General features: G+C 31.5%; 1 protein-coding gene across 1 annotated transcript; it reads right to left on the bottom strand.

Moving 5' to 3' along the window:
- Positions 1–16,186: 16,186 nt before the first annotated feature.
- On the bottom strand, positions 16,187–17,706 carry LOC126717669 (cell number regulator 2-like). The gene is made up of 4 exons (XM_050419506.1): positions 17,538–17,706; positions 17,288–17,359; positions 16,682–16,903; positions 16,187–16,569 (listed from the first exon to the last, which is right to left on the bottom strand). Exons 1-4 carry the CDS (start codon positions 17,596–17,598, stop codon positions 16,493–16,495), a joined length of 432 nt encoding a protein of 143 aa, XP_050275463.1. The 5' UTR covers positions 17,599–17,706; the 3' UTR covers positions 16,187–16,492.
- Between the last annotated feature and the right edge of the window lie 1,083 nt (positions 17,707–18,789).

The following is an 18,789-nucleotide window of genomic DNA, read 5'->3' as shown; positions in this document are numbered from 1 at the left end:
TACCCCAGTTAAAAAGATAATCATACAAATTACTCATTGAATAATTAATGTTTGATAATCTAATTAATCAAATGTGTGCAACCTTACCATAAGATGAGGTCTTAGCCAATTAAATTATGACATGTCATTAATTTCAAATATTGATTATAATTATAATCAATTGAAATCAATTATTCATAATTATATATAGTCATACTCAATTTTGTGATAGTGCATCTCAGCTATTAAAACTTAATTTTGATGATAACTTTCAAAGAGCAAGAGCAACTGAGGGGTTTGTTTTTGAAGACGGACCTTGATTCCTTAGCCTCAATTCTTCAGGTTTTATAGCAAGGAAGCACAGAGTCGAAAATCACATCGGCTAGAGTTTTGGAAACAATCGCAAACGACGCTAAATTGAAGCTCATAATCACAGAAAAGGAAAACTTATTGGAGGAATTACTCAAACTAATATCTCCAGAAAATGAATCATCTATAATCGAAGTAAGACTATCATGCTTGATCCGAATCTCAATGCCAAAACAAGTGAGATCAAAACTGGTCCAACTCGAGGCAATAAGATCGGTGGCGAAACTAATTTTGAATCCGAACCCATCGTCAACGGTGTCGATAATAGAAAAATCGCTGAACATGATGGAAACGATGTCGTCGAGCAAAGAAAGTCGGTTGCAAATATGCGATAACATGGCGTGCATAGCGGCAATAGTCCAGAAGATTCAGAAAGTATCGAGTGTAGCAAAGGAGCATGCGGTGACGATATTGTGGAGCGTGTGTTACTTGTTCCATGACCAAAAGGCACAAGACGTAGTAGCCAAAGCCAATGGCTTAACCAAGATTTTGCTTTGCTTTGCTTTGCTTTTCTTTGCCCAAATTATAGAGAGAAAGAGAGAGAGAGAGAGAGAGAGAAGTGTTTGGAGGCTGAGAAAATGAAGGAAAATGAAAACCTAAAACACTGAAACGTCTGAGGGTTTTTTTTTTTTTTTTTTATGGGAAAGGTTAGGTTGAATTTGGGTATATTGTTTTTGGGTTAAATGGGGCTCAATGGGTTTTTAGTTAAAACCCAATAATCACTGGGTCTAATTGGGTTGATGCCCATTTAACCCAACTAATAATTGGGCGGGTTTGGGTTCAATTAGAGTGAGTGAGTTTGAGTGGGCAAATAGGTTTGGAATTACTTTGCCACCCCTAGTTGGTACACAATTGTAAATCCACTACTAATCTTTCAAAAGAAAATATGAATTGTAAATCCATTAGGTTGGTATACACGATTGTATGTTTTGTCCAACTCACAAGAAGATCCTCTATCTACGATCTTTGAGACCTGTCCAAAATTAAGCCATGGACAGCAGAAAGTTCTCCAACCTGTGAATCTGTGATTGAAGCAGCGAAGTAGGTTTTCAGCAAAAGGTTCAAAGGAACGTTTAAGGGGGCCAAAAAAACACCCTTTTTATAAAATTTAACTAATCTTACAATTTTAAAATTCAGAGGAGCAATCCCACAGTCCAGTGAACCATGGGAATCTGGGACTTCACTTGAGGGTTGAACATACATGGTGGGCAGCCTGTTGATTCTCACTTTCTCAGAATATAATTCGTTTGTTGTGCTCTCTGGAAACTAGCTTTAGGTGTAGGTTTAGTCATCCAGCTGGGTTAGGGGTAGCGCAGGCAATGAAAGCAAGGACATTTCAGTTGATCTTTTGGATTATGATGAGTATACAGAATTTCAAAGCTTTACATTCATGAGCGAGATCTATTGGAGCTGAAGCTGTATTGGATATGGACAAAAAATTTCTTTGGGAAGTTACTTCAACCCACCATGTAAAAAATTAGAGCACTATTCACATATGTTTTTACTCACTAATCTACTTAATTATGCTATGATTTGTTTAAATGATTTAATAAATCATTGGTTACCAATCCTATGACGTCGTAAGAGTCTAATGCAATATCAGTAATTAGTCGCTAACCTATGCGATGCATGGGAAAGCTACTAAAAATGAGATCAACTCAATATATATATATATATATATATTGGATCCAAAGCAAGTTACAAATTGTCAAGATTTACAATTAGAATCATTTGCAAATTATACCACAAAATTGGGTAAAAGAATCAATTGCATGTTATGAATTTGTTAGGACATATATGATTCACTTGTTAGGAACATATGTTACTATTTTATGTAATTGGCTAATCTTTTGACAAAACAAACTTTACTTGTAATTGGGTAAATCTCAGTGTTTTTTAATACTTCAAGAAACAAGGTTTCAAGATCAAGTATTGAAGTCATTCAAGTCTCTCCAAAAAACAAGTTGAATAGTGCAAATTCATTAAAGCTCGACAGCTACATCTATCGAGCTTAAGAAAGCTGTTTCAGCCCGTGTTCTCAACACCTGCTCGACAGCTACTCAACACCTCCTATCTATCGAGGTTTAAGAAAAACAGATTTTCTGTTCTATTTTCTTGGAATCCGTAAATGTTTCTTTGGGCCTTCTTTTCTCCTAACCCTAGACATATAAAAGGATTATTTTAAGGACCGTCAAAGAGTTCACAAGTTGCACAAGTGTTGAATAAAGTTTGTTCAAGAAAATTGTGACTGGAGATAGAATTTGCTCTAGTTCATCGTTCTTGAAGAAGTTGTTAAGTATGTGCACCGTAGGGTTTTGTGACTAAGCATCTTCTTGATCTTCATCGTTGGGATGAATTGAAGAACTTTGCAGCCAACAACCTTCTCTAGTTGGTGATTGAAGTCGCGTACTGTGATCCACACAATTGGTTAGTCACGTACTGGGAGCCGTGCATCAAAAGGAGAAATTGTCATTATAGAACAAGTGCAATTGGGTATTGGGATAAGGGTTCAACTATAGGTTGGTATAAGGTACTGGAATTCTTTTACTTGTAACCGCTTGTTGTGATAATAGTAGAATTTCGAGAATTGTGACCTAAAAATCACCCGGTAGGGTTTTTGCCATTAGGTTTTCCCCATTCATAAACAAATCACCATGTCAAATTTATTTTCCGCTGCATACTTAATTTATTGGTGATTTGTTTGTGCTACCACGCATTTGCATGTTAATTAACTTAATTAATTCACTTGACTAAATTAATTAGTTAATTTATCACAAGGGGTCAATTCGTTTTTGGCCTATCAGAATTGTCCAGCTTTTTATTGGTAGCAAAATCACTTGCATGTTCGAATTTGTTCTTAATGGATCAAGTGCAAATCCTTCATCTTGATATTCCAATATCAAGATAGATGATATGTTTTTGATAGGTAAGAATTAAGAAAAATAACAATTACACATATCCACATAACTCCAAAATAATAATAATAATAATAATAATCATTTATTGAAGAACCTCAAAAATGTAAATTTTGCCAAACAAAACATCACATATAATGCATAAGCACATGTCTAAATAGCTTTTGAACCATCCAAGTGCAGCAACATTAGAAGCAACCTTTAGGCTTCTGCCCTTTTTCAAGTGGATTCTAAACAAAGTCCTTTTTTCCTTCTCAGTTCTTTTCATCATTCTACAACATAAAAATCACAATCAACAGGTATACATCTCATAAAATCCATAAGCCTTTTTCCTTTTTTTTAGAAAAATTTTCCTTCACCCTCCTTAGTTTGACTACAGAAGTTAAAAATTATAATTTAAAACTAAAAAGTCAAAGTTTACTTCTTTATAGTGTTTCACATAGAGTAGATACAAAACCAAATCAATATGATGAAACAAGAACCTTTGAGAATGAAACTATACATACGTCAAATAATTGGAAACTTGTTGACGCATAATCTCAGTCATAATTAGAAAGACTTTTATCATGACTAAGCTCTAAAGTCTAAACTACCAAATAAATTGAGTGGCATCATATGTGGATGATAGACTATCATACATTAATTTTTTTCACTTAAAAAACATTCCATTGACAAACTGAAAGCATTCAAATAAAACTTTCATCAACAAATTCAGAACTATTGATTTAGGACCTAACGATAATCATTCATGTTGACTTCTAAAAGTTCTACAAAATGACAATGTTACAATAGCAAAAAAAAGAAGCAATGTCACCATGATACCCAAAAAAAATGATATGCAAAATGCTAAGCACACTACCAAAGTAATAAAATATAAAGTTAACCATAATACCTTGCAAATATTTGTTTGTTTCTTTAAAGCTCCTATAATTCTTGAATAGGAATGGATTTATAAAAAAATATTATATTACTCATTGAAATTTCTTAAAAAGGCAAATAGATTATCCGCTATATAAAAAAAATCATTAATGTGAGCATATATCATATACATTAAAAAAAAATGAAAATCTTCAAGACAAAGTAAGCCTAGAGTCATATTTATTTCAATTTTTTTTGGGTCAGTGTCAAATTGCTAACCTTGCTATAAAAGATAGATGAAAAATAAAATAAAACTGAAGTCATATGGACTTACACCTCCATGTGCAAGAGCAATGGCCATGATAGTTGCAGTTGACCACATATATGAGACAAATAACTTTTTATTAAGCAATACCCATCAAGGTTTGCAGCAAAATCAAGAAATTTCGTTCAACATGAAGCAAGAACCATCCAAAATTACAATGAAAGAAGTCCTCAACTTAGAGATAAATAGCAGTACAGAAACCCCACTTACTTTGCCTTGAAATAATCTTTCATTAAGACCAAGCCATATGTAACTGATAGTAACACCAAAGGCCAGCTAAACATAAAATATACCAAACAAATGAGGGTTCCTTGTTCATGAAAAGTGTTCCTTAAGGCTTCCGATTCAAACAAACATTTGGCACTAAAGAACAATACTTTTTACCAACCAAATTACTTTTGACTACCTAATTGAAATATGTGAATAAAATACACAAAAGAGAAAACAAATGAAACCCATTTATTTTGCTTTCTAATGATTTACAATTAGAAAATAAAATTTTTGGAAGCAAACCACAATACATGTAAATAGGGAAGATATAAAGAACATAAGAAAAACTATAATTAACAAAGAATTGCACATTTCCATCATAATGCAAATCACCTTATTGAATTGCTTATCAAATCCATTATTTCACTATGTTCGAAGTAAAGACATATATAGTCTCTAAAACATAAAATAGCTCAAACTGCGACAAATTCATTGTTTTTTCTCTGTTTTTTTTTTTTTTCTTTTTCTTTTTTGGTTCTAAATTGATGAATCAGAGAGAATATGGTATTATTTGAGTTCAATAGGATCAATTATAAGCTTCTAAATATTTTCAAGTTATTTTGGATTTGAATTGTAACATGGAACTAATAAAGTAGGAAGAATTGGATTATGTAGTAGACTCTAGCTTCATTATTTTCCTCCAATTTTCATGATATTATGCAAATTCTAAAGTAATTTTAAGGTGTAGGATTCAAAGAACTTTGCTTCATATTACATGAATGATATTATAGGTAGGTTATATGGCAATTTCAAAGTAAATTTAGCATTTGATGGATTAAACCTTCATTGAAACAAATCTGCTTTTAGTTAGTCTTAAATGAGTAATTTCAAGATGATATTTTTCTTCCTTATTTTTGGATTTTGGTAGCAAAATTTGACCCTGTCTGGATTTTATTGGTTAATAAACATTCTTTCATCTAAAGAAGAGATTTAATATCAATTCATGTGTGTATGCATGTATTTTTCACAGTACTATTCTACACACCCATAAAAATTAGATAAAGAAGTAATAAAAACAATGGTAAACTTGAGATGAAATAATAGTTAAACTAAACATAAAACCAAGCTTGACCATAACCTAGAAACTTAAATTAAATCCAAACACAAACAAATGACTCACAAAAACATCAAGGGCATGCCAAGGATGCTCGTCTAATAAAAGGACAGGAAATAGCATTATTGTCCCAAAAGATGAGCATCAAGTATAGTATAAACCTTAAATTGTATTATTCATTCAAGCCATCACCTTTTTTTGGGTGCAAAACTCCTTACACAAATCACATCAAAGGGGGAAATAAAGAATTGATAACTCTGACTTATTGCATCTTGCTCACTCAATTCAACAATAGAATTTGACTTCATTCCTGTAGCCAAAAGTTCAGTTGGAATTCACGGTTAAGTAAAACATCCAGTAATAGCCCAAATAAATCTTATCCATAAAACATAAAACTAAAATTGACCCTCATATGTTATCAATCCAAAGAATCAAACCCATATAAGCCATTCAGATAATCAAATCCAACATAGTGGTTACTTTCATACTTTAAAAATAATCACTTTTAAACTAAGTAACCCCTGAACTCACAAATTTGATGCAATTTTCAATCTACACATATAAAAATTCCATCTGAAAAATTAATAAAACCCACTACGGGCTCCAAACCCATCAATCTAAGCTAATCATTCAAAAGAAACACTCCCAAACTAAACCCTAAATCATATTTAACAACCAAAAATGAAACCCTAAATCATATTTAACAACCAAAAATGAAACCCTAAATTATAGAACAAAATAAAAAATAAAAAAAATAAAAAAATAAAAACTTACCAGTAATGTTTGTGGAGAGAATCTGGTCTGACGGTAAAGTCTCAAAATCAAAAACTTTCTGCCACTAAAGGAGTGGGAGGCTGGCACCCGTGGACTATAGTTTAGGGGTTTGAGAATTGAGAGAGGCAGATAGAACAGAAGAGGCAAATAACCAAAAATGAAACCCTAAATCATATTTAACAACCAAAATTATAGAACAAAATAAAAAACTTACAGGTAATGTTTGCGGAGAGAATCTGGTTTGATGGTAAAGTCTCAAGATCAAAAACTTTCAACCACTAAAGGAGTGGGAGGCCGGCGCCCATGGGCTATAGTTTAGGGGTTTGAGAATTGAGAGGGGCAGAAAGAATGTAAGAGGTAAAAAGGAGAAGGTAGAGTGTATATATCGGGTTCGGGTTTTAGAAAACCCCTTGCGTTTATGTTTTTTTTTTTTTTTTAAGTTTAAAAAAGATTTTTTTTTTTTTGGGTTTATGTTTTTTTTTTTTTTTAATATTGTGCTGACGTGAAAAATTGTGGGAGTTTCAGAAGTTTTGGTTATATATATATATATATATATATATATATAAGATATCGACATGACGTAGTAACGTCGCACGAAGGAGTGACATAGCACCAGGTCAACCAATCCTAAGGGTTGATTTTTACATGTCCCATATAACTATGTAAGTATTACAGCTAAATCCTCACTACCAAATTTGTTGTAGTATTTAAAAATTGGAGGGAAAAATAGTTAGAGCATATGCTAATGCTAGAGTTTAGGAAGTTGTTAGATTTGCTTTATTAAATCTAACATGTGATTAATACGTTATAATTGTATTCTTGCGTTTGATAAATGTGATTTTTTTTTTTTTATTAATAGATACTGTCAGAAATAAAGGGCCAAACTAAACCCAAATAAAGTAGCAAAATAGTGAGCCTAGTCCAACCCATTGTCAAAGAGGTGTATCTCTTGGTTTTATACCCTTTGTTTGTCTATATAAAGGGGCCAATAGCTCACTTATGCAACTGATCGAATTTTTCACTTATATGTGGTGTTGTAGAAAACAACACACGGACATCTCTCCACATTTCTTATCAATTTATCGAAGTATTTAGGCTGTGGATGTTGTGTGTTTGTTTTCATAAGAAACACCATGGTCAAGTCTCAATAATAAAAATCATAGGAGACTTTAAATTGTTCAAAAAATATGATAGAGTAAATCTATGGTGTCTACTCTTGATGATAACTCCTTAACATTAGATCAAGACACTAATTGGTTCTCGTTCGAGAATAATAGACTTTACCAAGTGATAAATATGAATTAGTTAAATGTGATTACCAATAAAATTCCTAGGTAATAAATTTCCATGTAAATGCATTATAAAATATAATTAGATTAATACTAAAATTTCATATTTGAATTTAGATTGATGTGTGAATTCCCTATCTTGCTCTACCACCATCTCCCTCTCTCTAGAATCCTTCCATTTCTATAAAATACATGCATTAATATTTTTGTATGAAAAGTCTAATTAAAAATATTTGGATAATTTCACAAACATATTTGGGCTAATGCCAATCAAGTCCATAACATTTAAAAACTGACCATCTCAATCCAGTAACCCAAACGCCTTGTCATTAATGTCGTTGCTTATTTTTTTAGTTTCTTTCTCTCTTTATCATAATTATCTTCTCTTTATCACATCACTTCTCCTTCTCGTCTCTCTCTTCTTTCTTCTTTCTTCCCCTGACCCTCTTGCCTCTCTATCCGATTTCTATTTTCTCTCTCTTCTGTCCCTCTCTCTATTCCTTTGACCATCTCAGCCCATAACCTCTGACTCTCTCGTCTCCTTATCTCTCTCTGATTTCTATTTTCTCTCATTTCATCTTTCTGGTGGCATCATGGTGGTGGGTTCGCTCATTTATACCTTCTCTCTCTTTGTCTTTGTGATGGTTCCATGGTGGTGGGTTTTGTAGTGAGCCGGTTTTGGTTTGAATCAGTGATAGAGGATTTGGGTTTTTTGTGGGTGTGTTGGAGTTTTGTGGGTTTTGATTTGGATGTGGTTTTTTTATTATTATTTTATTTGCCACGTCAGCATCTAATATGCCAACGATACACTCCGTTTGCAATGTATGCATTTTCTGTTAGTAGGTTGACGGCAAAAACCAAAACGGAAATGATTTTTTGATTTTAGGGACTGAAGTAGGCGCAAAATCAATTTAGGGACCAAAAGTGTATTTTTGCCTTTTTTTTATTTCCCACCTGATATACTACCTATCTCCTGATAACTCCTCTTACCTCTGTGCAGCCTAAGTCTTAAGCTATTCTCTTTGCTTTGTTTTATTCCTTATTTTTTATGCCCAACGCCTCTTTATGCTCTTCAACAACTTCATAGCCACTATGCGACTCAATGCTTCTTCTATCATCACCGATGACCATAGCTATGGCAGTGGGAGAGCCATTAGGAGATACTTGGAAAACGTTCACGAGAGATTAACTGATGTTGTCCGAGTTGACTATACGATTGAAAGAATAGTGAAAGCTATAGTAACGATCCACCTATGGTTTCCTTCAATTGAGCAACTAGATTTGTGCAATTTAGGCACCGCAATCAATTGAAATTTTTGTTGGGTAACCCAAAATCACAATTTTGATTGAGAATTCATAGAGTCAGTGCAACCAAAAATCAAACCCAAAATAATGGCACCTATGCAAGAGAGAGAGAGAGAGAGAGATAAGATCAAAGAATAACATTCTTTGATGTCTAATTATGCATCTATGGTACCATTGATGCTTCACATAAAAAAAAAAATGTCAAAATTAGAGGAATAGAAAACAGAGATTTAGAGAGAAAAATAAATAGGGAAGAAGAAAAGAGAATGTGTCAATGTGGGGGTAGTTCCGTAGGTTGGGTAGATGAGATATAAATAGTATGACCACATTTTGATTTTTCATTTGACCACCACTTTCTATTTAAAATAATTTCTTTTATTATGGTTTATGAAGACTACAGTAAACTTATCTAAATATCTTATTGTCGTCCAATTGAGTGTGTGTATAAATGTAACACCAGATTTAATAATAATAACAATTATAGAACACATAATTTAAAAATTTTCTTTTAATTAATAGTTAAAGGTGGAGTATATATGTTTTTTTAAAATAAAAAATTTATGGTATTACATCTTTAAGCTTTATAAAACATTGCTCCTTTCCCATATATTGGAAATTTGGTATTTATAAGTAGACTGTGTTAAGAAATAATAAAAATAAAATAAAACAAAATAAAAACACTTTGTGTAGCTCTTTTAAACAAACAAACAAACAAACACACACTCTCACACAAGGGAGAGGGACACAGGCACACTATATAAACTCTACTCAAAAGTCATGGTTACTTTATGTAGTTCCTAGAGATGTATATTAGGTCAAAATGATCATTTTTCTTTCGTGATTTTAATGATTCTTTAATGTATATAATCATTATTAGTGATTTTCACCATATTAACAATTTTGCTCACTAAAAGTTTGGAAAAAATGTGTTGAAATTAAGTATATATTTGTTTCATTAATATAAATGCAATGATATTTACAAATTACATCATATTAATGTTAAAAATTTGTTATTTTATGGATCAATTCATAATTTTAGTGATTAATTAACATACAAAATTAATTACGATTTTTTTTTTTTTTTGCATTTTTTTAAAATGAAAGTAGGATATTGTGTTCCACAATTCAATCCTACAATCCAATCCAATCCAATTAGATCTCCAATGATCATGCGTAGGAGCCCAATTTTAACAACCTTGATTGGGTTTGATCAATCACATAGAAGCATTGTAGAGATCAATGACACCCATCAATTTCTACATATTTGGAACCCAGAACATTTTTTAAAAAGTAAAAATAAATAAATAAGATAAATTTCTACATATTTGGAACCCAAAACATTTTGTAACAAGTAAAAATAAATAAATAAGATAAATTTTAGTGTATATATATATATATATATCTCACACAATTTGAAGGTGAGTGGATATATCAAATACAGTAAGCTTAAGAAATAATGCTCTACTTAAGTCTCATGTCAAATCATTCTATTTGAAATTCTCACAAGCAAAGAAATCTATTACCCATAACCTTAGGGGAAAAAATAAAGAATGTGTATGTGTTTGTTTTTCACGCTATAAAAAGTATCTAAATTAGAATATTGATGTGAGTTAGATTATTCTCGTGAGAAGCTAGATTCCCATCCAACAATAGAACATTCTAATGTTGATTTTTTTTTTTTTTCTTTTTATGGCTCAATTTGAAGTTTTTTCTTCAATTCTGTCAACATTCAATTGTAATGTGCTTAGTATATAAATAGAATTATTAAATATTTAATGACATTTATAGTTTTTTAATATATTTTATATATTTACGCAAAGTTTTCTCATGCTTCAAACAGATTAGCGACTAGTAATAACTGTAGCAAAATCAACTGTTTCTCTCTTTTTCTTTTTACTTGTGTTAGATTTTTGCTTCAAATTTTCTCCTTTTCGGCTAATTGCTCAGTTTAGCCTATATCGCAATCAGATTCTAACTGTAGTTTGTCTCTGAGTTGGACCGCAGATTGGCGAGTAGTTGCAAGATATTGAACTGAACAAATGTTGAGAAGCACTAACAATGTAGGGGGCCAAGCAGGGTCGGCCCTAGGCTTAGGCCACTTAGGCAATTGCCTAGGGGCCCTTACTAGAGAAAGGCCCCCAAATTTTGGGGCGAAAATTGAAATATATATTTTTTTTAAATATTTTTTTCGAGATAAAGGGAAAAAAATTAGTTTTACATTTTTCTTCTATTTTTAAGAAATACCAAAGAATTGAGTAATGTTAGAGATAATACAACTTTAAATACATAGGGCTTACAAATATGTGTCACTAATTACAAGAAATAATTTAGATAGGAAAATACTATAAATTTTATAAATTTTACTTTAAAATCTTTATACAAATTGATGTGACCATTAATATGATTTGTAGATGTCAACAACCTATTAAATGCATTTTTAAATTACTTAGTGATACATCTTTATAAGCATCATGTTGTAAAATTTATAATATCCCTAACATCATTCATTTAAATACTTGTTTATTATCTTCTTGAAGTGTCATTAATCACATTCGTTGCTACAACATTTGTAAGTTTTTTTTAGTAAAATTTGTTATAGTTTTAGCATTTCTTCAAAATATATATATATATATATATACATATATATATATATATATATTACAAGATAAAAAGAATGCATTTTTGTTATTTAGAAATTATGATATTGAAAACTAGTTAAATATTATTTAATTAATAACAAAAAAGACCCATTTAAATATATCGTCTTAGGCCTCAAAGTTTGTTGGACCACCCCTGGGGCCAAGAACTATGATTACTTGTTGATATTCTTCTTTGTTCCCAAAACCCCGTTTTATGGTACCAGAAGAGTAACACAATTTGCTCATAGATTGGCTTCGCTATGTGTTGTGGCTGCATGAATGTTCACATGAAACAAGACACCATTTCAAATATACATTTCGCAGTGCGGCTTTTGTCCCACATTTCATGTATAATACGTTCATGTGGATATCAGGGCATGGCACTAGTGATGCCAACTTTAAATACTACGAGATTCCTTTCAAATATACTTTTTGCAGTGAGGTTTTAGCCCCACAATGCATAGAGAAAATCAGCTCAATGGTCAGTCTCATGCATGTTGCAATGGTGATATACGTTCATGAAAGTCACGGCAACATGTTTGACAGAAGCTATTCAAACAAAATACTAGTACGCCAAACCATGCATGGGGCACGGACACCCAAACAATATATCATCTGGATTGCACTAGTGCCATTCTAGTCTCTAGATTTCAATACCAATTGCTTTTAGCCATTTTCTACTCAACCATATAGTATGACCTTATATATAGATATCTTATCTAACGTGCTATGTCTTAACACATTCCGATATACGTTTCTCTGGATTTATGCAACAAGAAAAACTTTAACTGTTGTAAATTATGCTTTGCAGAGGCCAGGCTTAGTTATTACAATGGCTTTTGGTGTTCTACCTTCTATTTTGGTTGTTTCATAGTAAATAAGAACCTTACTGATTCATTTATAAAAAAAAAAATTAACAACAAAAAACAATATTTGTCAATTATTTGTGACGCAAGTGGAAAGCCACAAAAAAATAAAACACATCTACTTCAAGAAAATAATCTTGAATCTATAAGGAGAGATATTAGAATCCACCATAATAAGATTATAGGAAAACTTTGAAATTTTATTAAATAAAAATTATGAATTGTCTTCGAGGCTACAATGCATCTAAAACACTAAATAAAACAAAAACAAAAACAAACAAACAAACAAACAAACAAAAATCCTCAGTTGCAAATGATTTTCTCTATTACAAAAATGATAAAAACATAAAAATTGGATCGAATTCAAACTTTGAATCAAAGTGTCATCATTTGACATTTGACCAGCTGGGGATCAAAGTTTTGTTCAACACTTCACCTCTACCTAAATTTTGTTTGGCACTTAGGGGTAGGCAAATGACACTTAAAGTGTGTTTGCATTTCACCTGGTGAGCAATTCGAGTGATAGTCCAATAAGATCCTGATAATACACGTGATATTATCCATTATCATCACGTAACCTGAGATTGATGAGTTCACACTAAAGACTCCGTATTTATTTAGCAAAACAAAAAGTGACTTACTTACAAATTTGGTTATTTGCTCGATTTTTCATATTTGTAAATTAATCCACTCATTATTTTTGAGATAAATATCAAATAACCAGCCTTGAGGAGTTTTGTAATTCACACTCAAACTCATCAACCAAGGCTTCTACTCTCTATAAATAAAGGATGGTTCGATGCTATTAGTTATTGAGAGCTCTTTAAGAGAGGCATTAGGTGAAGAGGAATTATTGAAGACAAAAAGGAATATTTGAAGAGAGGCATTGTGCCCAAATTTTTGAAGACAAAAAGGAATATTTGAAGAGGAACTATTCAAACATAGGAGGTGTTGCCCAAGGAACTAACTAGGAGGCCGATTTTTGAAGGAACCCCCAACCTTGTTTTGCCAAAACTCTTTGCATGCAAGTATAATTTCCAAACTAATCCTATTTTGATCAAGTTTTGTAATATATATTGATTGCCAATACGTTTTTCTTTGTTGACATTGGATGAACTTGATGAACATGGTTACCATAGAAGTAGTGTTTCATATGCGCATGTGAATTTTACAAATCCTAATATGCTTGATCTCTTTTCTACATGAATAAACATCACATGCTGTATTTTTGTTTTCGTTATGTGGTATGTTTGGATGGTTTCTTTCAATGACATGACCTTGACACTGTTCTAGAAGGCTTATTTAATAGGGCGGAAAGGTAACTAACACATTTCCACTCCATAACTCAGCCTTTGGTTTTAATTAAATGAATGTAATTTACATTTTTAGATTATATTTAGGAAATAAAACCATGTAGATTTTCTTAGATCATAAACAGGAGAGAGAATGCTATGCATTTTTCTTTTCACATACAATTTTATAATGAAAATTCAAATTTTAAATGAAATGAAAGAGATTTTTATTTTTGATTTTACATTTTTATAAAATAAGTGATGACTCCTTGCAATACAACTTGCTACTACCACAGCATCACAAAAGCCACCTTATCCATGTCTTATTTATGCATAATATTTGTGTGATTAGTATGAGTGCAAGGTGACTTTGGATGTTCCCACTGCTCTTTGCCGCTCAAATGGCTAACACATTATGATCGATTGAGATATGAAAAGAAAGTGTTTATAATTCCTAATAACGTTTTCATTGACCAATCACCTTGTCTATATCTTCATTAATTTTACGCAAGGTTCATTTAATGGATGCGAGGACAAAGAAATAAATAAATATATATAGACATTTTAATGATTAATATAATTTCTCCCTTTTATTTGAACAAATAATGTACCAGTATGATGCGTAAATTAATTTAATTATTATAAAAAAATATATATACTTGAAAAATAATATTAAAACTATCGTAATATATAATTGTGAATTTAACATCTCTTTAGATTCAACTTAAAGAGGGGCTATAGGTACGTAGTGTGCAATTTTTATAATATTATATAATACAAATTATGAAATACATGATTTAGATAATTAAAATAAACATTATATTTCATTTTAAATTTCTTGAAACTTATATTATATAATTTTAGCTAAATTAAACCATACTAACTATTAATTAGATAATAAATAGAAGTTTTTTCCTGAGTAGTTTTTTTAATTTCTTGAAACTTAGATATTAGACTTTCAACTTAACTAAAAAATCCTAACAATTAATAAAATAAATTTTACAATGAGGTTGTAGCCAATTGTTGCAACCAAATCTTCTAGAAGGCAACTTTTATTATATAATATATCAATTTACCATCTGAAAGGAGATTGAACCTGAAAATACAAAATTCCATCAATTAGTTCTCTTTGTATTTAGTACATATTACCTTGTTTGCATAAAAATTACAAGAAATTTTTATGGGCAATCTTAACTTCTTTTTTTTACAATTCAATAATTAAAAGATAAGGGAATAGAATCCTAAGGGTCTGTTTGATTTGAGCAAAAAAGTTGTTTATTTTGTATTCATTTTCAGTTTTTGTGAGACCCCTACTAAAAAATTTTTTGACTATATTTGTATTCAATTTTTATTTTCAATATCCAAAAAAAATAAGATTTGAATACAAAAACTGAATACAAATTTTTGGTATTTTCATTTTCTTGAAAATGAATGTAGTAGCATTTTTGTAAAATACCAAATATGTGGATCCCTCTAACATTGACTTGTCCCGTCAAAAAACACTCTCTCTTTCAATTGTGTAAAATTTTTAATTGAAAAATATAAAGTGAAAAAAAAAAAAAAAAAAAAAAAAAAAAAAAACACTACACTAGAAAATAATGTCAAACATCAAATGGTTTGGGTAGAGAAAATGAATACAAGATTTGAGAAAAAAAAATGAGTTTAGAAAATAAAAAGAGAAAATGAATCTACCCCCAATAATAACCAAACAGAACCTAAATGTCTCAATCAGAAATGCATGAAGCACTAAGTGAACTACAAAGCTCTTAATAGTCTTATCCCATCTCTTTGACGAATAACACTTACTATCAAACAAAAGTCCAGCCTATTTTAAAACCGCTTCAAATAACTTCAAAAAGGAATATATAAATATATATATATCACCTAACCTAAAAAAATAAGATCAGAAGAGTTAATCACCTCAGTTCCAACAAATTATTTAAAATTTACTATATAGGGTCCGTTTGGATTGAACTTATTGTTGCTAAAATTGAAAACTGAAAACTGAAAATACTGTAGCGAAATAATTTTTAAATGTGTGAATAGTACCGTAGGACCCATTTTTAATATTTTTAAATGCGTGAACAGTGCATGCACTATTCATAATCAGTGAATTTTGTCTCTGAAGGACAATAACTACAGCTTAAAAAAAAAAAAAAAAAGTGTTTTAAAAGGTGAGAAAACGTGTTTTTGTAAACGCAGACACCCAATCCAAACCCCACCATAGTACTTATTATTCAACAAACCAAGCTAGCGTTCTGCATGGTTACTTATTTAATATTAATTCAACATTAAAAGCTAGAGTACCACATAAATAAAGTTACCACAGTAACTCAAAAACAAACTTGCGGGAAATACTGTTACAAACACAACACATAACACAACAATTTTTGGAACTTTTTTTACAATGGTTGACTTCATAAGCTTTTATTGATTCTAATATAAATTTATTCTATTGACTTTAATTTTTTTTTATTTATCACTAACAACTTGTGACTTCAACTTGTCAAACATGGACCGTGCAGAACACAATACACAAAGCAAATCTTCCAGCATACTAACGCTTCATCTCTCCTTCCACAACTGGAGCCATCGACACTGCTTTATTGTGCATGTGCGGATTCCCTTTCCATCCTAAGCAAAACCAGGAAAATCCCATCATTGATAGCCCATGAAAATTTTCATTTTCAAAGGATCTATTTATCTATCACACACAGACACAGAGAGAGCGAGAGATTAATATTACCAGCAGACATGTCGAAACCGCGATTTTGGAGCTCACGATACTCTTGGCATAAGGCACAACCATGGCAGAAGCAATGAATCCAAAAGTCATTACAATGATTCTCCCCCGACAAGTATTGCTCTCTCAGTTTTGTACGATAACAGCATGAATAGAAGGGTCGAAAAGGAGAAGAAACATGTAAAATACCGAGCAGTGTATAAAGCGTCCCATTTACGCAACAATCTGAAGGTTGCACAAAGACCATATATACATCTTACAAGTCAGTTTTTATTTAACTATTTATATGTATATATGTATAAATATTGTACATATTTCATGTATATAAACGGTCACAAAATAGTCCTCATTTTCTTTTTCTTTATTTTTCTTTTTTGCTAAGATTATTGTTTAGGGCTCTCATAGCACTTCACTGATCTCCAAGTATTATAATTTTCGGTGATTCTGTCCCACAAAAATAGTGGGAGAAATCTCTTGGGGGTGATCTAAATTAAAGGTGTTCGATATATAGAAAATTTGAACTCGAAACTTCATGTATCAAATGAGATTTAGAAACCATTAGACCATGGGCTTGAAGTTGATCATTCTATACGCTTTTGTAATACTTACAGGATGATCCTTTATCTAGAATCTCCGAGATGCGGCCAAAAGCAACGCATGGACACCAGCATGTCAAACAACCTGTGACAGAAAAAGATTTCAGTCTTAAAACTAACAATATTTCAATCGCTATAAAGGAGATAATTTTTTATTCTGTAACTTAGAAAGAACAAGGAACAGAAAAGGAAATTTTTGACATGATTTAACAAATATATAAACCTTTTTAATAAGTAAGAAAATGAAAGGATAAGGAATTTACAGCTATGCCAGTCAGAGCTACAGTCAAAGACGCCGGTTGACCAGGTTCGATCACTCGCCATTTTAGATCGACTTGTCAGGACAGGCTTTTAGAGATGTATACGTGTAATTAATGAATCAAAGAAATGGTAGAAAAGCACAGAAGTTGTGCTCGCAAACAGTGGATGGTTGGGATGGTATTTATAGAGAGAGAAGAATGAAATAAATTGGTATGTATGTAAACATGTTTTTTTTTTTTTTCCTGTGTTCACACGCATACTTTGTCCCTTTGTCATCATTGCACGGAAAAGTCCAATGCTTAATTAAAACGATAAAAAGGAAAGCATTGCAAGATGCCCTGTCCTACTAAAATTTAAGAATTTACTAAAAGAAATGAGAAGGTTGGTTCTAAAGTTGGAGTTATATCTATATATATTATACTTTTATATAAATACATTGAAATCGTGACTCTAAATCATGATTTCAAATTTAAAATTGTGACTCTGAGTCCCTTTGTTTTGAAACATTTTTCAATAAAATATTTTTAGGTTCATGTAAATTCTCTCAAGTATAAATTACCAAAATTGATGACTCAACCATTGAAGCTACCAATAATTGAGATCCAGTGACCGAAGTGACTGAATTGTCACTCCGACTGCAGGATCAACAACAGTAGGCATGAGTGATAGCTCCGACTATCAGACCATAGACATTAGCCATCATACTAGCGGTTCTAACTGTCGGATTGGCAGCTCCAGCAACCTAACAACTAACACCCACTATTAGAGCAGCAACACCAGCTACAAAAATGGTGACTCCAATGACCTAGCCACCAGATGGGGTGAAGAAGGCCATTTTGTGTTTTCGTAAAATATTTTACCAAGTTTTTAAATGTGACACATTTTACAATGAATTTTATGGTCAACGGAAAACTTTTTACATGAAAACTCAATTAGTGTGAAAACACTAATACTTGTTTAGATCTCCAATTTTAAACTACTGCTTAATTGCTTTTACTTTAACTTATTTAAGTGCGGAATAAGAGTAAATAAAGCACAATAAACCGAAACACTACTCTAAGCCATAAGCAAGTACAATAAGTGATAAATGTAAAGCATAAAGATCGAATAGAGAAGAGAGATACAAACACAAGATAACACTGAGACGTGTTATCGAAGAGAAAACCAAAGTACTCAGTGAAAATCTCTCCACAGCCCTCCAAGCCAAAATCAATCCACTAGTGAATAAGTTGAGGTACACGAATGTCAAAAAGA

This window comes from Quercus robur, chromosome 3, assembly GCF_932294415.1.
Source record: "Quercus robur chromosome 3, dhQueRobu3.1, whole genome shotgun sequence".
Lineage (NCBI taxonomy): Eukaryota > Viridiplantae > Streptophyta > Magnoliopsida > Fagales > Fagaceae > Quercus > Quercus robur.
This window is presented reverse-complemented; position numbering and strand designations above follow the sequence as displayed.

What these genes read in the sequence shown, in the direction of transcription:
- LOC126717669 (XM_050419506.1), bottom strand. Translation starts at nt 17,598, where the DNA reads ATGGCGAGTGATCGAACCTGGTCAACCGGCGTCTTTGACTGTAGCTCT. An exon ending in TCTAGATAAAGGATCATCCT is followed by an intron (nt 16,904 to 17,287) that starts GTAAGTATTACA and finishes TGCAACCTTCAG; the next exon opens with ATTGTTGCGTAAATGGGACG. An exon ending in CGGTTTCGACATGTCTGCTG is followed by an intron (nt 16,570 to 16,681) that starts GTAATATTAATC and finishes GGTTTTGCTTAG; the next exon opens with GATGGAAAGGGAATCCGCAC.